The sequence below is a fragment of the Polypterus senegalus genome, chromosome 3 (genome assembly GCF_016835505.1).
Source record: "Polypterus senegalus isolate Bchr_013 chromosome 3, ASM1683550v1, whole genome shotgun sequence".
NCBI lineage: Eukaryota > Metazoa > Chordata > Cladistia > Polypteriformes > Polypteridae > Polypterus > Polypterus senegalus.
This window is the reverse complement of record NC_053156.1, coordinates 229,285,307-229,312,085: the sequence shown is the minus strand read 5'-3', so window position 1 is coordinate 229,312,085 and position 26,779 is coordinate 229,285,307. Positions and strand designations below refer to the sequence as shown.

The 26,779-nt window shown below is 41.0% G+C and overlaps 1 protein-coding gene across 1 annotated transcript in view; it reads right to left on the bottom strand.

Annotated features, from left to right (window-relative positions):
* Positions 1-26,779, bottom strand: part of LOC120525960 (metabotropic glutamate receptor 4-like) — a 963,211-nt gene that overhangs the window by 162,674 nt on the left and 773,758 nt on the right. Inside the window, 1 exon segment of the mRNA XM_039748705.1 lies at positions 23,135-23,335. Coding sequence (XP_039604639.1) covers positions 23,135-23,335 — 201 coding nt within the window.

Sequence of the window (26,779 nt, the reverse complement as noted above, 5' to 3'; positions counted from 1 at the left end):
AGATTGGGTTTTTCTTCTATAATTTGCTTGAACATTCCAGTTGATTTTGTGATGTCTCTCATTGCACTATATTTCATAGTTCGCTTGCGGTAGCGATTTATTTGCGCGAATCTGAGAGAGATGCAGCAGGCTGAGAGGAGGGGGGCGGGCCCTCCTCACTCAGGCGCCAACCTTGAGGCATATCTTGCATCGACTTAGCTAGTGAACAATAGAACTAATAGACAGATTTAGATTGAGTTTTTTTCTAATTTGTTTGAACATTCTGGTTGATTTTGCAAATTCTCTCACTGCTCTAAGAATTACAGTTTGCTTGCAGGAGCGATATATTCTCGCTAATCCGAGACAGAGGTTGCGGGCCAAGGGGAGGAGGAAGCGTGATGTCAGGAGCAGGGAGCCGGGCAGGGCCTCCTCACTGTCCTTTTCACTTCTATACGGGCAAAGCCGCGGGGGACGGTTAGCATATAAGTATATTATGTCCGGTATACAAATCCACGCCCGTGGATCAAACTCTGCCAAAATTTGCACAGCAATGCACACACAGCAAAACTCTCCTTCATGTGGTTGGTAGATGCTATAAATTTGTGTTTAGTGGGTTCATTATACCATTTCAATATAACATGTATGCATGTAAACTTTGTTCTTACAATTTGTTCTGTTCAAAGCAGTAAACATTTATATTTTTTCAAGTTTAATATGATATATTCTAGCCACGTCTTTATTGTTATTGATTTCTACACAAAATCTAATAATATTTTCATTGATAAATGAGATCTGGCGAAGGAAAACAGTAAATATTAAAACATACTTGCTATCTGTATTGTTTGTATGTGACATAAAGTTACATCTGTTAGGTAGTTTGACATAAAATGTTAAGTTTCGATTGTTTTAAAAGTCTAATAATGTTGTCACTCTACCAGAACCATGAAAACCATCTGACTGATGAAAATATGAACACCACACATGTTATAAGACCTTGACCAAACTGCATTAAAATGAATATGGGGTATTCATATAGACCTGGCCCACCCTGTGTCAAGTGCTGCTGAACAGTGAAAACTGAATTGGATTCAACAAAATTTGTAATTCTTATGTAAGATTATGCTATGTTATGTTAATTAATGGATCCTAAAATATGCTTAGAGGTCATCAAAATAAAACCAACCACATCTCAGAAGCTGAACGCAGATGCAGTGGTGAGGATTTTGGGATCCCTGAAAGGTCAGCTTTTGGGTAAGACAGTCCCACCTACTCTTGAACAAAATAAGTAATTAGCAATTTAAGTTATTAAACTGTTTATAGCAAACCTCAGCTTTGTCTTCTTTAACATCGATTTCAATTTTCTATCATAAGTTGAATGTAAGTGCTTATCTAGATAAATATTGCTTGTTGTAGTATGTGAAATTGTCTTTCTGCCGGTTGCTGCAAGCTTGTTTACAGTTGAAGGGGCTGCACTGATTAGCCCTGCAGTGTTCTCTATACCCTTGGGTTTGTTTGCACTTGTCTAACCTGAACTTCAGAGATTAGCAATGGGGCTTTATTATTATTGTTTGTATTCAAACGGGGACAGTTTGTTGCTGTTGTTTTTTAATTGTGAGCTTGTAGTTCAGGTTTGAGCTTTTCCCCTTTGAGGTCATGCATCAAACAGCAGTGAAGAGGTAGGACAAACCCAGTACTAGTTTCTCCCTTAAATGTGGCCAGAGTAATTGAAAAAAGAGAGATCAATTTTAGGAATGCATTGTTCACAAGATGTTATGCGGCATCTTGGTCTTTATCTACCACTCACAAAGATCATACCACATTTAAAAAAGCCACCAGGGAAGGAAAATGTGCTCCTTCCCTTTCAAAGAAGTTTAGAACCTTGGTGTTGGAAAGAACAAGTAGTAAGTAGAAAACAATTTGTTCAGTTGTTTGCTGGTCTTGAGTTGACCAGCAAACACCAGGCTGCATGGCAGATAGCACTACTGCATGATATGCAGTGGGCAATGTACAATTTAGGCTGTGCGTTGTGTGTGTGTGTTGACTATATATTCTTTATTTGTTATTTTGGCTTGTCCTTCATTCCATGTTGGATTATAAACTTGAGGTGTTACTGTTTCAGTTTAGACCATAAATAGCAACAGGTGGTTGTGTTTCCTTAGCTTTTAAATCTGGATGCCTGTATTTTGTCAAATGATGACAATGTCAGAAGGTATCACAATGATCTGATGAGATCTGAAAAAGATTGGGAGCCAGCATCTCATTTTTTGATTATTTTTTTGTGACTGAAGAGTTTGTGAACTTGCATGTTTAACTATTCATTAACAAAATAGGAGCAGTTAATGTTTAAATCAGTGAAGTCTGCACACATACAGGCAAAATTGTGATATAGCCCCACCAGAATTCCCATAATGCCACTGAGCCTCTGCACTGTAGGACACCTGATTTATTAATCAGTATTCTGTAATTCTTCTTCAGTTGCATTTTCTATTGTATTTGGACCTGATAATGGTTGTTGGACTATATTGGTTTATTGAGTTATTTGCTTTATAGGTTTATTGGATTATTATTTTAATCTGAAATCAGACTTTCTTGTTATATTATGGACGCGTTCAAAAAGGTACTCTCTGCATTAAAATAACTCTAATGCTGACTTTATGTGTTTTGGGATTTTTTATTTTACTACTTCATTGTCTTCACATGAATTTCTCAGGTCAGTGATCATATGGTGATCAATAAGTTGCTACATGCAATAACTGTATTTAATTGTGAAGATAAAACACAAACCTAAAGCATTAACCATGTTTTACATCACTCCAAATACAATTTGGAATGGCCTTGTTATTTAATAGCTGTATTTTATATTATTGAATGGGGTGAGAGGTCAATGTTATGTCATAACTCATCTAATTCTGATAGTATTTGTTTAGAACTGTCCCACATAGAAGGTACTGACATGAAATTGTCTACTGGGAAGCGCAGATTTTTTGTCCATCTTACAGCATATTCAATGTCTTTTTGTATTTACTGAGTGCTGGCTCAAAATGCCATAAAATTTTACAAGTAAAAATACAATCATAAACTTTACAGATGACTAATTGCATAATGCATGCACATAAAGATATGGAGTAATTTAAACACAAAGCAATTCCAAAGCGATTACCATTAATGGATTCTAACTATTTATCTCCATCGATCATGTCATTGAGCTACAGCCAGTAGAATTCAGCACAATATGCTTCCACTCACATCCCTGTTTATCAAATGAGCAGAACGGGCACACAAAACCTGAACGTGAAAGGTCATTAAAAGAGAAAAACTTGACCAGGAATAAAATTAGATTTTACTGATGCCATTCTTGGTTCCAAGCATATTAAAGTATGACAGTATTTTTTACTTTAATAGGCAGCTAAGGATGTCACAGTGTTTAAAGCTGCTGCTTCACACCTCCAGGAGATCAAATCCAAATCCAGTCGTTGTTTGTGTCTGTGTGACTTTGTTATATTCAGATTGCATTTATTATCCTTCATTTTCACTCCATTTATTGTGAAGAGAGTCACAGTGACAACATGCTAAGCTAGACGGACCTGGACACCTTATCCTTTGCAGCTTCTTTTAACTTCCCTCAGATTGCAATTCCCAGATCAAGCTTTGGTTTTAGCTTTGAAAGATTATGGTGGACAATTTAATGAATCTCTGGAAATGACCTCGGGTCATGACAACAGTTCTTTTATTTTTCCCTTTAAGAAAAACTGTTTTAGTTTTCTGGAATGTTTTCAGATAAACGTGTCCAGTAGGACATGCTTTTCATGGTGTTTAACATGACAACTGCTGCCAAGATAGTCCCTGGTCTCCAACAACCATGAATTGTGATAAGTGACTTCAGAATTGGATGGATGGACTCCTATTCATATTTTATCACCATTAATATCGTTATGGAGCCTCTGCATAATCTAAAAGAATGAAATCACTTTAACACTTTAATATTTAATTTAATTGACTAATTATAGAGCCAGCCAAGCATTGATTTTGTGAGTATCCTGGGATGAAAGGAAAATTTTCAGTAATGAATGGAGGGTCTTTGGAATTAAATGTAAAAAATACAAATTAGGATTTTGTGGGCATTCATTTTCGTGTATATATTGGGCAAATTATACACCCAAGTTTTTCTTATAGTATGCGTCATTCATTTTCAAATGAACTGTTTTTTTAGCCTCATCATATTTTGTAAAGGTAAATTTGACATGTTTTCAGAAACTGCCCAGTCAATGCAGCAGCATTACACATAGTTCTGACATTTTAGTATACTAACAGGATATGAGATCTTCAGTTGGGACAGACGTTAAGATAGAAGGAGTGGAGATTGCTAAATTTCATGTTTTGGAACATTGCTTTATTTCTCTTTCTTTGATCTAACATTGAACATTTATACTGCTCTAATACATAATGTATCTGCACCCATCCTGAATACTGGACTAAGACTAATCCTGTCAGTGAAGGAAAAATGGAGGCATAAATGAATTTATTTTAAAATCAGGCTGAGACATTATGGTCAATACATATTAAAGTAATTAGAATCTCAAAATTGAAATATGCAACTCCAAAACCATCACCATAACACTTTGAGGTAATGTCCAATAGATCTTGTCTGCAGGCTTAAGCTCCACAATGTGTTTTCCTATCAGCACTTCTACTTTTTCTTTCTTTCCTTTCTCCCAGTAATGTCCATTCTGCATTGATTTTAAAGGCACCTGTCATCTAATCTGATCTGTGCAATCATAGACTGAAAGTTCTATCTGCAGCAAGAAAGAGAATTTTATTCAGAAAAATGTGAAGCAAGAGCTCATTACACAATGGGCACATTTTGTTTTTTGAGTTTTTTTTTTCTTTTTCCTTGACAGAGTTCATTTCTTGTTCACGTTGACAGCCAGTATCTCCAATTTAAATCAATCTCTCCAGCACCTTTGGAGCTTTGTGTTTTACATGATAGCATATAAAAGCTGTTAAACTTGAACTGCTTGTTGTTAGTGAGCTTTCTTCATTTACTGTAATTCATTCAGATAATTTAATTTTATTGGATCAATCATTTAATCAATTTAAGCAGCAGAATAGTTCATTATCTGGTGTGCCCATAGACTCATTAAAACAGTTAAGTGATTTGTTCTTACGAACCTCAGATTGACAGAAAATGCAGACTAAAGTGATATGAAACCTGTTACATATATGCAAGAAAGACTTCTCAAAACCTGACTGTGAAAGCATTAAAATGAACTTCAACCAGGCTATGTTCTTCTTATTATGGTAATCTCAAAAAAAGAAACGTGCACTTAAGGGCCCAGGTCCTTTTCACAGTATCCTGTCCATTTAAGAGTTCAAAAATGTTATTGTCATGTGTCACACATTTATAGATTACGGAAACCGCCTGATCCAGTTTATTGTGAAGTACACTATAGAATATCAGTCATCATTTAATTAAGACATTAGTCACTCTTTACGTCACATGGCACCTCCATTGTGAGCACTGCACAAAGCCAATAAATCAACTGATGCCTTCATAAGCGCTCCATAAAGATCTACAACGTAAATAACCTTTCACTTATTTTACAAACATTAATTCTATTGATGGGTTGGGGGGCAGTTCAAGATTCTCCACTAGCATCAGGAGCAAGATAAGAATGAACCATGGATATGATGACAGTCCACTGCAGGGCACACTCAGTCAATCCCACCTTGACATCCTCTTATATGAGCCTGACCTTGTCTGTTGACTTTTTTTAAACGTATTTAAACTGACCGCAAACCCACCCAAGGTTTATTTTTGTCAGGGACACTGTGGACTGGAGTTTTTATTATCCTTTCGTTTGGCTCAATGGTAATTTTAATACATATATAGACCATTCCTAAAAAGCATACACCCCTTGGAAGTGTTCACTTTTAATTATTATACAACATTGATTAACAGAAAAAGTCTCTTTAATGTCAAAGTGAAAACAAATCTGTTCAAATTATTTTCAATTTTTCTTGTTTTGCATTTGAAATTAATTTGGATCACTTTGCAGAGATCTATTTTTACTTTGACATTAAGAGTATTTTCTGTTGATCTCTGCCAAAAAAGTTATATTAAATCCGCTTTCAATGGATTCCAGTCTTGTATAGCAATGATATTTGAAAACTTCCAAGGGGTGAATACTTTTTATAGCCACTGTATAGTGTTAGGTCCCACTTATGGTAATAATTTTGGGACTGTCTTGTTTTACAGCTTGTTTAAACAAATTTGAATCTCTATGTGTATTTATTATGTAATTAGTAAATGTCAAAATGGTAACTGCATTTTAGCTGTAAACTTGTTACAACATTTTGAGCCTGCACTCAGTACTATACAAAAATAAACTTAATTGCATTGAATTGAATATGAGGACAGTTGATTGCCACTAATTAACCTAATATACACATCTTTTAAATGTGGGAACAAGTCAGAAGATCTAGAGACGTCTCCCAGAGATAACAAGAGAATATGTCACCTCAACATCAATGCTCAGTGCCTCAGGTTGTGAGGCAACAGGACTGTGTTAATAGATGACTTGAAAATATCTTTATAAAGAATAAATTAATATATATACTGTATATTAAAGAATAAATTAAAAAAACAGTCATAATTAGCACCTTTCATATTGAGAATATGAGGGTAAAAATATGAAAGGTAAAGAGAGCAGATCCTTAACAAAAAAAGTAAGACTATTTAAGCTGGTTGTGGCAGATCTATATTTACAAGTGTATCCTTCTATGTTGACAAAGGAGACACTCTCTAATTGCAGTCCTGTAGACTAGTGACCACTTGTTCTCAACAGTTTTGGCCTTGGGGCCTGAATAGTACACATTAGCATATAACAGTACATACATATTCAACATTTAGATATTGCATACATAATATATGAAATATGCACAATACTCAGCCAAAAATAATCAGGTGTTTAATATTGAATCAAGACTAAAGTTTTTAATGGCCAACCTGGGCTTGTCGGAGTTTGACAAGTTTACCAAAATTAAGAGGTAAGTGAGGAGAGTGCTGGGAGGAATATTTCTTAGTTTGCAGGTGTCTAACTCATCTAGAATTTTAGTTCACATATCTATTGCACAAGGCATGACAAGCTCTTCTGCAATAGTATGACAACTGTGACCTTTTTTATGTTACGCAATTTGATGTGCAATGAGACAATGCCCTGAGTGCCTGCTGGATTATATGAAGTCTCAAGATTTACATTTTTTCATTTAAAAAAGTCAAGCAATTTACTTCTGTTAAGTAGCATGTTTTGTTTCCAAATGTCTTTATAACTTAAGGCTTTGTAGGTTCGTTTCATTTTACCACACATTATAGATAACATACAACGGCCGTTGCTCGCCCTGCTACACGGTAAAAGTAAATCCATACCTTAACAAATCTGTGTTGTATGTTCTTTAACATTGCTGTTTGGTTCAGGTTTTTGGGATGAGTTTTATGTTAATATGGAATTGGAAGAGTTCAGAGTAGGTGATGCGACAGGACATTTGAGGAACTTGTCCACGTCCATTGGTTCTCTTAATGAAACATGTGACGTGTAACAGGTTATCATCTGCACAGACCTGGACTTACCTCAGTCATTTCAATTTCCCAGCATGCAGAGGCAAAATATCCATCTGACTTGGTGCAAAACCTAAATCAGTAGCCATTGTGACACTAGGGGTCGCTGTCGCTCCTCCAAACCCGCAGACAACACGTCCACACACCAGGTAATATTTTTAATATCTTCTATAACGTGCACAAAGCACCTCCACAATATACAATAATAAATCAATAATAGACAATAATCAACGATAAATCAATCCTCCTCTCCACCACGCAGCCAAGTCAAACTCCCTCCCAACTCCGGCTCAGTCTACTGGGTTTCCCATCATCCTTTTTATAGTCCTCGACTCGGAAGTGATTCTGTCCCTCAGTCCATGTGATTCCATAGCACTTCCGGGTCAGATGAAAACTCTTGTTTTTCTTCAGCCCGGAAGTACTTCCTGGCTATAATAGAAACTATCTTCGTGTCTCCCTGCAGCATCCCCTGGAGGCCCCCATGGTATCCAGCAGGGCAGTAAAGACAAACTCCATTGTCCATGATGCCCTGTGGGCATCCGGGGGACCTCCATGCTGCAGGGAGGACACCATCTAGCGGCCTGGGGGTGCTGGCTGGGATAAGCTGCCGGCCATCCCTCACACCATCTAAACCACTAAAGCAATGACTGTTTTTTTTTTTTTGCTTTAAAATTTAAGTATACAATTTATCCTGGGCATCTGGTGATTCCACTGGTTGAGAAACACCAATGTAAACCAAACAATCAAACAAATGCAATGTAGGATCAGTGTGGTGCCCACCATCAGCAAAGGCACAAGTTCACATGTGTACATATTACAATGAAACTCATAACTTGCATGTCTTCTCATAATACTTACAGTAATACAATACCAACAAAAGACACACACAATCCTGAAAACACATAACATATACCCCCCTCATTCTCTCTAAATATCTTTATATATATATATATATATATATATATATATATATATATATATATATATATATATATATATATATATATACTGTATAAAGGTTGAGTGAATTGCTGACACTAAATTGACCACACTGTTAGTTGACCTTATGTTGGCCTGGTCCTTTTTTCAGGACTAGTTCCTGCTTAGCTGTCAGTGTTACCAAGATGGGCTCCTGCCCACTGCAACCCCGAATAGAATTTTGAAGCTTTGAGAATGCTACATTATGTAACTTAAATAACCAGACTTTCACTCATTTTTTCAGTAAGTCGTCACTAGAAGGTTTCAGCCTTGCTTTTTGACAATGGCAATCTTATAAAGTTGAGGTTCACAAAAAAGGCCTCAAGTACCTATCAATGACATTGCTTCCCATTAGTAAGCATTAACATACCTACACATCATTGCCAATGGCACATCAAGAAATTTCACAGTGAAGTTATAATTACACAGTTGAATACATGTAAAAATGCAAATAAGCTTTATTTAATTTAAATTATAATTAGGATTCATTAAATTTCATTACAGGTGCAGCTCATTATTATATTAAAAATAGTCCTTCTAGTTGTATCAAGCAAAAAACAATGTTAGTGTCACTTTGTGCACTAATACCACTTCTAGTCCTGACAGTTTTTCTTAACTGGGCATGGTGATTACTATAGTCCTTATGCTGTATATATGTATTAATGTTTTATTTTTGTACATATCACAGAATCAGATCTCAAATAGTGTTGTTATGACAATAGAATATTTACTTGGATTACTTTTTAGTTCTCCTGTGAGGAATGATGAAAATATCTAGAAGGAGAAAAAGCCTTCTTAATCTGAATCCAGAGTAGGCCTAAATTTAAAAGTTTCCCATTACGGCTAGGTGTCCACTGTTGGCAGGCTATCACTTGGATGCCAATGTTGATATAAAAACAGAGCACAATGCTGTGACATGAGTTTTTTTTTTTTTTTTAATATTCTAATTTCCCACACGACTTTGCTGTTGTTTTCATAACAGCTGTTTTGCATTTTGACCTGAACAAAACATTGCTTGAGCCCTAGGACTATGTCTTCATTTCTGAAATTTGATCGAGTTTTCTTGGGTGCTACTAAACACAATACAATAAGCAAAACATCTTAAGGTTTAGTTCCAGTAGTAATTTAAATGAAGAGATAAACTTGAACAAGTGGTTCATTCACTATGTCAAATATAGGATTAGTACATTTTCAGCAATACGCATTGCATTATTTTCTGTGATTTCACTTTACAAATTAGTGTAACTCTCTACAATTCTTTATCCACGTGAATCTACTTGAAGGTGCCATTTGGAGGGTTTCCATCTCTGTTTTTTGATAGCTTCTTTTCCTTTCACAAAAAGATTTATAAAGTATGAAAGGCTTTTATTAGCTCATAATCTCTTCTCAAATACTTTCTCTCCCTTCAGCAAATCCACAGAGTTGCTCCAGAGCTCAAATTTCTTTCCAGCATAATAGACAGTTTCTCTGGCCTATGGTCCTAAGCGACTCCCATATGTTGTTAGTTTGCATTTTTTATATCAATATAAGAAATGTACTTTAGAATTGACAAGAGGTGAATGAATTGACACAGTAATGCAAGAATATGTGTTCCTTATTTCTTATTTGCTTCCTAAATGAATAAAAGGTACTTACCACATCAGTGTGGAGGCAGGGCAATCAATACTCTTATAGGGCAAAGAAAAACACAAATGGAGGCTGACTTATGATTTCAAAAGCTTCTCAGTTTTTTAAATCTTTAAAAAATGTTCATCAATATCTTAGAGCTTCCAGACAACCTGACAGGATGAGCAGGTTTATCTATCTATCTATCTATCTATCTATCTATCTATCTATCTGTCTGTCAGTGTTTGCAAATTTTGATATAAAAAATGTTTTCTACCTGTTTTTCAGCTTTTCAGCATTTGTCAGTGCCTACGGTACAGATAAGCTCTATATTTTCTGTGTACCTGACATATTTTAAAGAAACCAGGCTTACTATTATGAAGAAAAGTGAAAGGTTTGTTTATCTTGATTTATTATTAATAAAATAAATTAATGTATCATTTGTTGTACTAGGGTCTCGTCAAGACTTTATTGTTACACCATTCATACACAATAATACAGCATATGGTGGCATAAAATAATGTTCCTCATGACCACGGTACACCATATATATACACATAAACTCAGAACTCGTGCAAGACAGGTAAAGAATTATACTATACTATACTGTAAATAATATAAAAGTCAATAATAAATATAAGGTAAATGAATAAATAGTAATAATAAGTCAGATGTTGAGATTGCTCAGCATGCTCATTTGACAAACCAATATTAAGATGGATACTTTACTGTTGTCATATTATATTTACAAATCAATGTAAAACATCTGAGCCTATATGCTGCAAAGAATGCTGTTCAAGAATAAATAAACTGAATTATAGGCTGCATCTCCTGATAAAAGCCTGAAATGTAGAAAGTGGTCATATAATGGATCGATGAATAGAGTTTGTGCCTGCAGTCTTAGTGTACAATTACTCACAGCAGCTGGGAAGGCCTGAATGGCCCAAAACACCTTCCCAACACAAATCTATTAACAAGAATCAAAAAACTCTGATGGATACAAGAGTAGTTTATAAAAAGGAACTAAGTAAGAGTTGCTAAGGATCTAGCTAATGCCAAAGTGCTCAAGCAGAGTCAACAAGAGCCTTAAACAGAGCTTCCAGATCATGCCTAACAGCCCTAAACCAGCAATTCATGGGGAAAGGGGCAAATAATAGAAAAATGTAGACAAAGAGAAAAGAAATGAGTAGGGCTAAATTATAAAAATCAAACACTGAAAAAGACTACCAAACAAAAACACAATTGTAACATCATGTTTATTTCAACTTGAAGAGATAGGATAGATAGATAGATAGATAGATAGATAGATAGATAGATAGATAGATAGATAGATAGATAGATAGATAGATAGATAGATAGATAGATAGATAGATAGATAGATAGATAGATAGATAGATAGATAGATAGATAGATAGATAGATAGATAGATAGATAGATAGATCCCAAATGTAAAATGCGCTGAAATGGCCCAACAGCGGTCAGGTACAGTATATGAAAAAATGAAGCTAGGTTTAAACAAACAAATAAAAATGCAAATAAACGCTGACAGTGAATTTTACATGATCATATTGAAATGCTGGAAAACAGCGCCTATTCAGAGGATGACGACAGAACTTCTGTCAATAACAGTGATTCTTACCGCCAAGTTCTTTCTTACGTTGGGTCACTTAGGCTGCTTACATGACTGTGAGGGTTTAGGTTTGGATTTAAACCCACACTAGCAACTAGGAGCATATCTGAGTTTAATTACAATATGTTTAAAATGAGATTTTTTTTTTTAGTGAATGCAACCTAGAAGAATGGGCGGCACGGTGGCGCAGTGGTAGCGCTGCTGCCTCGCAGTTAGGAGACCTGGGTTCGCTTCCCGGGTCCTCCCTGCGTGGAGTTTGCATGTTCTCCCGTGTCTTGCGTGGGTTTCCTCCGGGCGCTCCGGTTTCCTCCCACAATCCAAAGACATGCAGGTTAGGTGGATTGGCAATTCTAAATTGGCCCTAGTGTGTGCTTGGTGTGTGGGTGTGTTTGTGTGTGTCCTGCGGTGGGTTGGCACCCTGCCCAGGATTGGTTCCTGCCTTGTGCCCTGTGTTGGCTGGGATTGGCTCCAGCAGACCCCCGTGACCCTGTATTTGGATTCAGCGGGTTAGACAATGGATGGATGGAACCTAGAAGAAACAGTGTAAGTCCACCCAAAATGGGAATTTCTGCTCATCAGGAGTCACCAGTGCTTCGCTAACATTGAACAGAATGTCAAAAATGAGAGCAGCTTACTCAAGGATTCAGGATTTTGCCTTGTGCAGAGTGCTGCCTAGAGAGATCCCCCAGCTCCCAAAACCTTTTAGTAAACAAGTTCACAGAATTGATGAATTAGCAACTTTATTATTTATTACTGATTTAGGCACATTTGTGCTCCAAATAAAGTAACTAAAACATTAGAACTGCTGAAAACAAACAATTGTTTCTTCCATCTATTCCCTGTTACAAATTCAATGAAACTACTCTTGCTGTTTAGATAGAAATGTTGCAAATACTCACCCTACTTTCCTGTCAGAGTCAAAAACACATAGACTGCAACCTGGGGGCCATGCAGTTAGATGCTTGTGCTAAGAAACTTGATTTTTTCATTATGGACTGCTAGCATACACTGAGTGGTAGTAGCTGAAGTGGTTTTGTTCAGTAAAAACTGAGTGAAACTAACAAAAACTAAATTTAGGTGAATTCTTAATGGAGTTTTGTGAACAGGGCACATCTGATTTCCGCAAAAAAACAGCAAATGGCTAAAAAAACTTACACAAAAAATGGTATTAGATAACAATGGAAAGAAAAAATTGCCCAAAAAAGCCTGCCTGATAAGCCAAATAACGATTTAATTGGGTTGGAAAATAGACTGGCAGCTTTTGTCAGAAACTGAGAGTTATTTGATAGAGGAAAAAAAGATGCAAAGATGGGATAGAGAAAAAGAGTACAAAAATAATTACATGAGCCAAATAACTAAAAGGAAGAATTGCAAAAATTAATTAAACAGTCTGATTGCCTAAAAAAACAGAGCAAAAGTGAAACTTTCTATGTTAAATGTTCTGCTATTAGATAAACCAACCGAATTCAATAGGACAGTTTACACTGTGAACGCTGGCCCCGGCACAGACAGACGGACATCATTTTTTGCTCCCCACACACCATTTATTTACAATAATCCAATATACAAAAGTCACGTGCACTCACAATAACCCCAGTGCCTTCTGCACCGATTCCCCCAAGTCCAGGGCCCACAGTCCTGTGCCTTGCTTCCTGGCCGCCTCCTGTCCACGTTCTCCAGCTCAGTCCTTCTTCCTCCCGACCTCCACCCCTGACTGGAGGGAGGCGGCCCCTTAAATAATGCCCCGGATGAGCCCCAGGTGCTTCCGCCGTCCTTGGCCACGCCCCAGTGTGGCGGAAGTGTCGGCTGCCTTCCTGGCAGCTCTCCGGGCGCCACACAATGTCTTCCCCCCGGCACTTCCTGGTGTGGCGGAAGTGTCGGGTTCCCGGATAATCAGGCACGGGCGCCGCCTGGCGGTGGCCACGGGTCCCTACAGGGCTGGGCTTCAAAGCCCTGTACCTGAGGCCCGTGCCTAACCAGGACGGACGCCCCACTCTGTCTGGAGGAGGCACTCGCCCTCCTCCGGTCCTCAAGCGTCCGGCCGGGCTCCTGCCCCACCGCAACCGCCGGGATAAACCGGCATCGGGCGCCGCCTGGCGGTGGCCACGGGTCCCTACAGGAAGGGCTTCCATGCCCTCAACCCGTGGCCCCAACAGAACCAGGACGGACGCCTCGCGGTCTGGAGGAGGCACAAGCCCTCCTCACGTCCTCCTGGCGTCCCGGCGGGCTCCAGCCCGGCCGGGGCCACAGTGCCCCACCGCTAGCGAGGACACGTGGTCCGAGCGACACAACCGAAGGGCAGCACGTCCCCAGCGAGGGTCCTACTATGTCCCCAGGGTCCAACACGGCACCCTGGGACATCTGTCTTCGCACCCTCGCCGGGCGCAAACGCCCCTGTGGTCTGCGCCGCTCTCGCCCGCTGTTCCCCAGCGGGTCACCGTAGTCCTCCCGGCGTGGAGCACTCCGCGAGCGCCTGCTTCCAGGCGGGCAGGTCCCGCCGACGCCGGCCTCAGCGCTCGTCGGGCTTGGCCTGTAAAATAAAGGAAAAGAGGGCCAGAAGCACAGCGAGGACACTCATCCCAGCGCCCGTCGGTCTCCGTATCGACCGTGCTCCTGCCCCCCTCCGACAGCCCCCAACTTGCCTGCTGAAGTCCGCCGCCGCAGGTTCCATGCCCGTCCGCTCGTCCGCTGCACGCTCGCAGGCGGCTCGCCCAGCCGCCCAGGGATCTCCTCTGCCCGCAGTGCGGACGGCCCTTCTCCGGACGCGCGCACCCAGCGCCGCGCCCTCTCCTATCGGAGGAACCGGCATTCACCCTTCGGTTCCTCCTTCTTTTCTTGGACGCACTGACGGTCTGGGTCTGAGCACAGCAAAAGCTCAAATCCAGCCCCGTCTGCGTCCAGGCAGAGCGACGGGAGACAGTTGCAGGCTTGGAGCGCAGGGCGCTAGGACCCAGGGCACTCAGCAGCCCCGATCCTACCCGCCCCTGCATATTCGAGCTCCTCGCCTCGCTAGCTGTCTGCACCGCGGCGTCTGCTGTTGGGGGGTTGCCTACTCGGAGCCGCTCGTCCTGTAAACAGTCACGGCCATGTTCGGCGAACCCCCCCACTTGCTTTACGGAACGGCAACACTCACCACTCCGCCGTGTTCTGTCTGCCTCCGGTTGCAGCGCCGCGCCCGTTCCTCCGTCTCACGCGGTGTCACTCCCGACGCGACCGCCTTCTCCATCAGCTGCTCGCACTGAGCGGCTAGAACACGCAGCAACTCCTCAAAAGCGGCTTGGCGGGCGAAGGACTCCTCCGACGCGCGCCGAGCCGCTGGTGGAAGAGAGAGACAGACGTCGGTGGGCTTACCTGTCGATCGGCTCCACGCGTCGCCTGCCTCCTCTGGGCCACTCCCTCTGGCCCAATCGGGTCCTTCTCCGACACGAGACTGGCATTCCTTGGGCCCGCCTCTATCCAATCATCGGCGGGCACGCAAGACACACCGCCAATCCCGCCTGTCAGCGGGCGGGACCTCCGCCCGCGCCCATCTTGCCTCCCCTGCTCCGAGTGCGAGACGTGCCTCCTCGCCGCGTGTGGCTGCGGCGATTCCTTGAGCCGCAGCGGCTCCGACTCGCAGCCTTCTCTGCTGCTGCCGCCGCGCTGCCGTCAGCCCGCGGCCCGGCGCTCCTGCCACGGACGGGATCCGGTTCGTCCCTGCCTGTAGAAAACAAAGTACAACCGACCCCGGAGGGCCGATTATTGCAGGGCAGGGCACTCACCTCCCGGATCCCGTCATGCCGAGGCCCCCGCCTCGGTGTGGCCTTTTGCGTAGCGACGCCGGCCTGGCTGTCCGTCCCAACAGCGCGACTTTCGGAGCCCGCTGCGCTCCGGCGATGTCGAGTCCTCCTCCGCACCCGGGGAAAGCAATCCCGCTGTCCGGTGGCGGTTTCTGGGCGAACGCCCCGGGGTTGTGCACGGGCCGCTCCCGCGGCCAGTGTGTGGGGTCCGCTGCTGCGCCGGGCCGTTCACAGAAATTTTTTGATTTAACAATACAGGTCCCCGCCTTGAACCAGGCGGAGTATCCTGCCGACTATGCCACTGTGAACGCTGGCCCCGGCACAGACAGACGGACATCATTTTTTGCTCCCCACACACCATTTATTTACAATAATCCAATATACAAAAGTCACGTGCACTCACAATAACCCCAGTGCCTTCTGCACCGATTCCCCAAGTCCAGGGCCCACAGTCCTGTGCCTTGCTTCCTGGCCGCCTCCTGTCCACGTTCTCCAGCTCAGTCCTTCTTCCTCCCGACCTCCACCCCTGACTGGAGGGAGGCGGCCCCTTAAATAATGCCCCGGATGAGCCCCAGGTGCTTCCGCCGTCCTTGGCCACGCCCCAGTGTGGCGGAAGTGTCGGCTGCCTTCCTGGCAGCTCTCCGGGCGCCACACAATGTCTTCCCCCCGGCACTTCCTGGTGTGGCGGAAGTGTCGGGTTCCCGGGATAATCAGGCACCGGGGCGCCGCCTGGCGGTGGCCACGGGTCCCTACAGGGCTGGGCTTCAAAGCCCTGTACCTGAGGGCCCGTGCCTAACCAGGACGGACGCCCCACTCTGTCTGGAGGAGGCACTCGCCCTCCTCCGGTCCTCAAGCGTCGGCCGGGCTCCTGCCCCGACCGGCAACCGCACGGGATAAACCGGCATCGGGCGCCGCCTGGCGGTGGCCACGGGTCCCTACAGGAAGGGCTTCCATGCCCTCAACCCGTGGCCCCAACAGAACCAGGACGGACGCCTCGCGGTCTGGAGGAGGCACAAGCCCTCCTCACGTCCTCCTGGGCGTCCCGGCCGGGCTCCAGCCCCGGCGGGGCCACAACACATTATGGTCTTTATTTTGTGTGAAGAAAGGAAATGCTATTTGTAAAAGTATTGTTTCATTATAATGACCATCCATGGAATACAATTGTACACCCAATCTAAGAGATCATAGGAAATGCCCAAATGTTTTTTTTTTTTCCTTTATGGAATTACCACAAAACCTCAACATGAAATTGCCAAATACTGGTATATCAGGGACTCTCCTTCAGACTGTAGCAATCTGTACTATCAGATAATTAGAAAAGTTAATGAGACAAAACCATAAACATGACAACTTATTTAAAAATCAAATATTATACAGGGTGAGGCAGAAAAGGATGGACGTCTTTGAAATGGCTAGAACTCACCACTAGGTGGAGTGACAGATGTGCGGTAGGTGGCGTTAGGTTCGCGAAATCTTAGCCTTTTTTTATTTTCTTTTTAGTTGAAGCCATGGAGCCATGGATGATAGAACACCGCTTTTTTGCATACGACTGTTTTGTCAAGAACAACCAATCTATTACCGCAGTTCAGCGAGAGTTTCGTTGCCATTTCAATATCCACAGAAATAAAGCTGTTCCCGCTTATAACACTATCCTACGTTGGGTTAAAGCACTTCATACACGAGGTACACTTATGAACAAAATACCGCCGGGGGCTACACAAACATCACGTACCCATGAAAATGTGGAAAGCGTACGACAGAGCGATGTTGAAAAGAGTGGAGGCCAACTTCCATGAACGCCTTCAGAAATGCATCAGTGATAACAGACACCACATGGGAGATGTTGTTTTCCACACTTGATTTTGTCAAATGCTATTTCAATATTAACTGAAATCTTTCAATAAATTTCTTTGTAAGAAAAAATTTACAATTTTGTGATTTTGTAAAAAACGTCCGTCCTTTTTGCCTCACCCTGTATTAATGTTCTTTTATCAAATATAACTTTCTTTTTAACCAAAGATGGTTCAGGATACATTTGCAAAAATCTCAATTCAGAATTATAACCATCTCAGAAGCAGCCAGCCAGACTTTAAAGAATCTTATCTTGGTGTTCTGGTTTTTCACAAGCATGTCTGAATTTGATTTCTCGGATGTCATACTTCTGGCTGAGTAGTGGAGTGAATATAAACAAATAGATTTTCTCTGTCATTATATGTCTTAATTAGAGGCCTTGGCACACAAGGACTCTTCTGTAGATGGTAGACATTGCAAGAAAAAACTAACTTCTCAGGTTTTGTTAAAATAAAAATCTGTAGTACTCTGTCAGATGATTTCCAACAAGGTGTAATTACTGTAATTTCTAAAACTGAAACTAGGACTTGTGAGTAAATACATGTCATTGATATAATAAGGAACAGTGGAACAGACAAAACACTGTTTCTTGTTATTTTTCAGATCGGAATTAACACTCATGTTGTTATTCTTTTGCAGATAAATGCACTTCTCCTATGCATCCATCCATCCATCCATTTTCTAAACATTTTATCTAGTTCATGTTTGCAAGGAGCCAGGGACTACTCCAACAGCATAGAGCTAACACTGAACAGAACATTAGTCCATCTCAGTACAATCTTTCTCATAAACCCATACTCACTCATATGGGGCCCATTCAAAATCGTCAATTGACCTAAACTACGTATCCTTGGGATGTAGAAGAACAATCTAAATATGTGGAGAAAAACTGTGGAGCATATTTTGCCAACACTGAGTTCAAGGCATGAAACTATCGTGGACAGGACATCAGCGTAAAACCATGAAAGAAGACATCAAACCCTAAAGGAAAAGTATACACTAGAGGGCAAACAAGATTTCAAGAAATGGAAGTGAAAATCACAGTAACTACTGTGAAAGAAGTAGAGTCTCCAGGTTATGTGTAGCCTTTTTATTTGGAGTTTTAATGCCATTAGAAGAAGCTTACATGTATATCGTCAAAAGGAATGCTTCTATGTTGGCCATGGTCTACCATGGATTTCATCTGTGTTGCACTGTATATAACAAGCATTCGTATCTAGAAATAGATTATTCTAGTAGCCTCTAACTAGTCTAGCCTTGCCTAACATATCCTAAACTAGACTGCCATGGACAGACAGACAGACAGACAGACAGACAGATAGATAGATAGATAGATAGATAGATAGATAGATAGATAGATAGATAGGTAGATAGATAGATAGATAGATAGATAGATAGATAGATCATAAAGTAGTTTAACAATTCAATTTTACTAGCCTAATTCAATCCAAGGTCTTGTGAGATAAAGTCCAATACCTTCTTGATTGTTAACATTTGGCTTTATTTAATAATTAAGTTTTCTGAAATAGATGCTTTATTTGTATGCTGATTGTAGAACTGGTTTTGAGTTTCTATTAATAATTTTCCTTGGTTTTGTTGATTGCCATTTTTGTCTTCCATATACGAGGTGTGGAGTTTTTATTTTTTTCAAACATCAATGTTATCCCCTTCAAAGTAGTTCCCTTGGGCAGCTACACACCGATGGAGACGTTGTACCCACTGTTGGTTGCAGCACTGGAAGTCTTCAACCGGTATGGTCTTCAGCATACACTCTTTTGGATGTTTCTGATGTCCTTTGAGGACATTTTTCAGTTTAGGAAAAAGGAACAAGTCACACGGACAGAGGTCAGGTGAATAAGGGGGCTGGGGAACCACAGGAATGCCTTTTGAGGTCAAAAAGTCTGTTATGGAGAGGGCAGTTTTTCAGCACCATTTTGGCACAGACCTTTCACATGTGCAAATGTTCAGTCAAAATTTGATGAACGGTAAATCTGTTCAAATTGAATTGTTCACTCAACATTCTTAATGTTAAACGACGGTCTGATCTCACAAGAGTGTTCACACGTTCGATGTTTTCATTGGTTTTCGAAGTTGAAGTCCTCCCTGAACGGTGTTCATCTTCAACGTGTTTTCTGCCTTCCAAAAATGATTTGTGCCAGCGAAAAACTTGAGCTCGGGATAAAGAATATTCCCCATAGGCCTGTTTTAACTTTTCAAACAACACACTTGCCGTTTAATGGCACAACGTTGCTCCAAATTCCGCTGTTCCATTTTGCGTGATGCACAACCAAAAACACAACTTCGCTAATAGCAGTCACAAAAATCACGTAGTTAACAGAAGGAGTTGAAACTCGCACTGAGCTATGGGAGGGTACTGATACACGTGCTCTATCAAGGACAACAGCGCAGCATTGCCAGATCGCTTGCAGTGTTGCCAGTCTCATTACTTTTCTGCCACACCTCGTATATTAAGTTAAATAAACCTAAAAGCTGAATTTATGCATGTTTATATTAGGAGGCAAGAGCACAAGTATTATGTAATATCTATGATAACTCTCTTAGGATGATGTTGCCTTTATTTCTGCATTTAATAAAAGTTCTCAATGCACAGAGTATTTTGTTAAAATGTCAGTACCTTTGTCTTTAATACAACAAAGATATCACAAAATATACAATGCTAACTTTTATTGCTGATCAAGAACCAAATTTGTACAACAAAATGGAGTAACGGTTATCTGTGAAAGTGTGAGGCAGGATGACCATCAGTCCCATATAAGCTGACTGCCAGATAATTCACAAAAGAAAGCAATGGCAGGAGTGACCTTGGTTCTATTAACTTCAATTAAATTGTTCTAAACTCTTTAAGGTGTGCATTGCCCTATGGTCATAAATCCTTCTGCACGCTTTTGCTCCCCATGTACCCATGCAAATTCCATTCTTTTAGGTGAACATAAGAGGTAAAACTTCAAAAGCTCCAAGACATCAGCTCCCTTTGATCTGGCTTATGATGGATGAAGAGCTCCTGCAGCACTAGAGTTTAAAAGCTTCGTCCTGCACTGTCATCACAGCCCAGGGACAGATGCAAACTGCACAAACTCCCTTTATCATTTCAAGATAAATGAAAGTGAATCTAAAGATATTTATACAAAACTGGAAACATAAAAAAATCAGCTACAGCAAAGTGAATTTAAAAAATAAATAAAATAAAATGACACATATTAAAATGGAACATCACAGGACTGAGATCTAAAGTCAGTGAATTAACAAACATCTATAGGCCAGGAAGTGACAGCGTGGACAAAGAAGGTATAAAATTCAGGGTTTGAGGCTACGCCAAGGCCTGAGCATTGTATCAACTGACTTAAATGTAATTCAGACTGAAAACTTAACTTTAATTCCCTACACATAGTAATGGCTTTTTCAAAACAGACAGGGCAACAATCCACATACTTGTTTCTTTCTTTGCTGCCTGCTCAGATTGGACAATAACTGTTACAGTGCCCATTCTAACCCAAGGACAAATTTAATATTGTCAAATATCCAAACCCAAGACTGAATTCAGGCAGAATGCTAAAGTGCTATTTAAAGCAAGTGCAGGACCCTAATCTAGGAAAGGTGTTTACTATCAGAAGGAAGTTGCTACATTAATAGTGATTCACCTACAGTACATTGAATAATACAAATAGGGGGATTGATTTCTTGCATGTTATTTACATATTGATTACAGTATTACATTTATTGCAATATCTTTCATTTTATAACTAGACTCGTCTGTTATGGTAAGTTATGAAAATACTCAAAAAATAGTTCATTTTTTATTTTATTAAATACAGAAATTTAGCTTGATTTATTTGTGAAGCTTCTCCTAACAATAACATTTGAAATAATATTATCAGTTGTACGGAATAATGCAATCTTCATTTCTTCTTTTCTTAGTTTCAACTTTAAATCCTAAGAATCTTTGTGGCAATATTCACCTTACTAGTAAATATTAACCTGTCAGCATAGTCACAGTAGATTAATGAAAGACTTTAATCAACAAAAGGACAGTTTTGTGCTTATGCATATGTTGTAAACCATTTACCTTAAATATATTTCCAAAGTCACTGAATCCAATTTAAGGTTGAAGCAAGCTGCATCCTATCCTTTGAAGCGCCCTGTCCAAGGTAATGAACGCCACAGAAAGGGTAGCACTACCATTATAGGTAAATGACATAATGCTATAATCCAGCCTCTTTTGAATAGTTTTAAGTGCCTTTTTCATGGCTAGAGTGACTCCTGTTTGAAGTTCTGTTTATGCTGAAGACAATGGTGATATCTGTCGTCATTTGCAAAGTGTACTTAATAGTGCCGAAAACTGTTCCCATCTTCCTGTGACACAATTATTTTTCAAAAAAGGGCACTTCTATTCTTTGACTTTTGCGTACACTTTTGTATGTTAATTTGACCCATGGATGACTGGGAATGTGTGGCATGTGATGTCATAAAAGAAAGTTTATAAAGTTAGGCACCTTCCTGGTTATCCGAGATTACGGATAAAACCATATGAGAGTTATAGGGTGTGTTTTTTTTGTGTTTCCTGGTAAAGTAAATTTTTGTTACACATTAACAATTAAAAATTGAAGGCTTTGTTTTGGGCCTGACAATAGACTGGTTAGATTTTTTATGTAAAATTGTTTCACTTGTCAAACACATGTGCCTGGGAGCCATTCTCAAGACAATGGGTTGGCGTTGAGTATTAATGCCTTTTCTCCTCTGTCTACAGAACTCCAGGAGAAAAGTCCAGATAAATCAATTACTTCCTCCTGACACTGAACTTACTTCCGGCCCCGTTGATTACATCACACCATTTCCTTCCTACTAACACATCCTTCATCTTCCTCCACTATTAAAACCTGCTGTCTTCACTTCTGTTCAGTCCCAGTTTTGGAATGAGATCAGTCCTTATAGATTACTCTGATTTCCTCACAATATATGGGATGGATCCCTAAATCTTTTTGATTTGTCGTGTTCTTTCTTACACATTTTAGAACACAATTTACTGAGTCAAATTAATATATACCATAACTGTAAAAAAAATAACTTTCACGTGAAAATTATCATACTTATCATTTTACCCCTTAAATAACAGCATGTGTGTGTTTTATCACACTCATCAAGTGGCACATTGGCCACTTCTCAGGGCTGAACTTTCTTAATGTGTTTTTCTTTTTTTCTAAGTATTGCACAATGTTTCAGTATTTTCATGATAAAATCTTAATCATTAAAAGAGATAAATAAAAGAAGTACAGGGTGGCGCAGGAAAAATCAAACAATCTCCAACTCCAGCGTCCACCTACATTTCTTAGCCCATACATGAAACGAGAAATGGGGCCCGATTCTTTTTGCAGTTTGCAACTGATCCAGTCTTACGCCACTTCTTCACCAACTCGTGAATACCGCTATTTGCTGGTAGGTTTACGCCAGGAAACTTCTGTATGAAAATGTCCCGCGTTTCCTTAAAAGAACCGGTAGACACATACGCCTCCACTATTCTAGTCCTCTGTTGCAGAGAATACATCTTCTGGATCTCTGTCACGCACATCTGTACCCAATGACTCATGGCTTCCTTACTAATGCACAGTTGGGGCTTCTGACCCTGTCAGGTCAATACAATCAAGAAGAAAATGGGACAGGAATAAAAGTAGAATCACTCACCTGTGAAGTTGACATTACGAATGAACTTGAGCAACATTGTGCCATTTATGGGGTCCATCTTGGAACAGAGGCCAACTTTGCCTGGGCACAGTTGTTTATGCATGTTGTGAAGGGCATGAGCCATGGAGTAGACCGCATCAATGACAAACTGTACTTTTCCTTCTTGTTCGTAGGAAGAATCCTTGCCGATCCGCTCATGATCTATAGAAAGCAGAAAAGTAAAGACTGTTACAAATCTACATTCATGATGCAGGTGGCACTGTCTATGGAAGGTTAAGATCTACTGCAGCTGGGCATTGTTACTAGCACATAACTGCAGTACTTTACGAACCTTCAAAACTCAAATCATTGTTATTTTGGAGAAATAAGGTGAATAAGACTGGTGTGCTGGGCGGCACGGTGGCACAGAGGTTAGCACCGCTGCCTCGCAGTTAGGAAACCCGGGTTCGCATCCTGGTTCCTCCATGTGTGGAGTTTGTATGTTCTCTTCATGTCTGTGTGGGTTTCCTCCAGTTACTCCAGTTTCCTCCCACAGTCCACACAGGCTTGGTGTGGGTGTGTGTGCATGCCCTGCGGTGGGCTGGCGCCCTGCCTGGGGTTTGTTTCCTGCCTTGCACCTTGTGTTGGCTGGGAAATAGCGAGTTGGATAATGGATGGATGGAAGACTGGTGTGCATTGTTGGGCGGAATAGCCTATTCTTGCCAAAATATTCTTCTAATGCTCTAATTAGCTAGAATTTCCAAAAATATTCTTAATTTTTATATAAATAATTTGAAAAGATGAGTGTCTATCAACATGCATAATGTGTAACATGGCCAAACGAATGTGTGCACATAATGCACATATATGAGCACAATTTAGTAAAGATAAAGCCACTTTATAGGTTGTATTGAGGACCCATGACTCCTCTAAGCCCATCGCACTTAAAGGCCTCATTCAGGTTTTCTTGATGGTTGTCATGATTTCAAGTATTTTTCTCCTGTTTCAGTTGCATCACTCAAGCTGTGTTTTTGGTCTTTTCGAACCCCTCTCCCCCCAACACTGATTACACTCAATTACATTTTGTATAATTTACAACACAGAGTGGTTAAGAGGAACTTCTCTAGAGCAGATGTCTAGCCCCTTAGACTCTCCAATGCTCACTCAAACAGCTGCTTCTTGTCTCCACACAGGTGTACCAGCGTCTGCCTTTTTTCCCCACACTTTACTCCATATGCTGAATCTTTTGATGATGACTGCAATCTTTTAGCCCAAGGTAAAAAAAGCAATTAGCATCAAATGCCAAATAACTCAAGACCAGCTTGAGCCGTCATACACTTCACTTTTCATAGCTTACTTAATTCAATGGGATACATATATAGGCAAAACGGTCAATCTGTGCCTTGTCCAGCCCAAGGTGCATACACACATATTCTTTTGAGATTAAACATCATGCCACTCTATAGTTTCCAAACTCTTTCAGTTCATGGTCACATTTAACTCCACTCCCTTAGGCAAAGCAAGCTTAAGATCCTGCTAAATGGATGACTGAGATCTCAGAGTGAATCCAAGCCTGCTCTGCACTCCTTTTAAGAAGGGACCAACAGTGCGTTGCATCAAACATGCCCCATAAGCAAAAAGAGATCCCCCGACAGCTCAGGAATGATAGAAAACAGATGAAAAGAATAAGTCCAAGCCATTTAGGTTTCAATGGGCTGAAAAAGAGGTCAGTTTATCTGTAGTTGTCAAGTCTAGTTAAGTGGCTGTATTGTCTTATCATCCATACACAGTATTGCAGCAGACGTTGGCACGAAATAATGTTCCCCAGGAGCACAGAGCAACATATACATAAACGCAAGACAAGTAAAGAACTATTCTACATTATAACAGATAAATAAATAATTCAACAAATAAATAATTATAATGTGTGTGTGATATGCATGGGAGGCAATCTAAGGGCTTAATGGAGGATATGAAGCAGAGTTAGGGGCTGATGAACTGCACTAATGCCTTTTCTCCCTCTTCTGCAGTCCTCCAGAGAGAAGCCCAGCTAGAACTCTGCCCACCTCCATTTCCTGACCATGGCCTCCTGCAGACAACACTTCAACCTAGAACCCAGCTCTTCCTGTCTAGCCTCTATAAAAACCAAACCATTTCATTCTCCAGTTAGTCACTGTTTTGACTCAGTCCTTTGTGATTACTCACTTCTAATCATTTGCTGCATTGTGATAATATACGGGGTGGAAAAAAAAAAACCTTTCTAGTTGTTCTTGTGTCTTTTACAATAGTAATACATAAACTACTATCTGCTCCTGTGGGAAGGTGGACAGCATACAGTTTAGAGTCTGGGCAGCCAACGTGTAAAAGCTGTTGCAGAATCTGGCAGTACTGGTTCAGATGCTATGGTACCTTCTGTCAAATGTAAGTAGGACAAAGAGTCTGTGGGAAAGGCAGAAGTAGTCCTCCAAAATGTTGTAAGTTTTCCGGATGCAACGGTTGATAAAACTCTTTTCACGCAGTGCTTGCTATGTGAACTATCCATCGTAGGACCCTGGGATCAGTTACACTGCAGAATCAGATAGTGATGTACCTGGTCAGAATGCGTCAATGGTGTCCCTGCAGAAAATTTTTATTTAACTCATCTTTTGATTTATCATTATATTTTGCAAATTACCACAACATCAATTTGTTGTGCTACTACTGCTCAGCCATAACCACCCTTTGTAGGGGGCACAGTCTTGGAACCTGTGATGTTATTTATATATATATAAATATATAAATATATATAAATATATATATGTGTCTGGGCGCGTTCACAATATATATATATATATATATATATTGTGAACGCTGGCCCAGACACACACAGACGGACAACATAGTTTCACCCACACACTATTTACAATTAATTATTTACAAAAGTCACGTGCACCACAAACCCCAGTGCCTCTTGCACCAATTCCCCAAAGTCCAGGCCTCACTCTTCCAGTGCCTCTCTCTCTTTGACCGCCTCCCGTCCTCTCTCCAGCTCTGTCCTCTTCCACCCGACATCCACTACTGATAGGAGGGAGGCAGCCCCTTTTATAGGAACCCGGATGGGCTCCAGCTGCTTCCCGGCAATCTGCCACGGACACACCCCCGTGTGGCGGAAGTGCCGGCTGCGCACCCGGAAGCCGTCCAGGTGTCCCCTGTCGTCTTCCCCCCGGCACTTCCAAGCCCTCTACCCGAGAACCACACGGGATATACCAGCATCGGGGCGCCGCCTGGCGGTGGCCACGGGTCCCTACAGGGCTGGGCTTCCAAGCCCTTTATCTGAGGCCTCCAACATAACCAGGACGGACGCCCTCTCGCGGTCTGGAGGAGGCACAAGCCCTCCTCTCGTCCTCCTGGGCGTCCCGGCCGGGGACCACAATATATATATATAAGCCAGTGTTGTATGTCTTTTTAACTTCCAAATTTGTGGATAATCTCAAAGAACAGTGCTTAGAACAGATATCTGGATATAATCTTCAGGCTTAGGGCATTTGACTTTGATTTTTGGTTTAATGGGCTTGATTATTTTCACTTCCAATATGAACCCTTTCCTTTTTATATTAAGAACTACCAAAATACCCGCGCTTCGCAGCGGAGAAGTAGTGTATTAAAGAAGTAAAAGGAAACATTTTA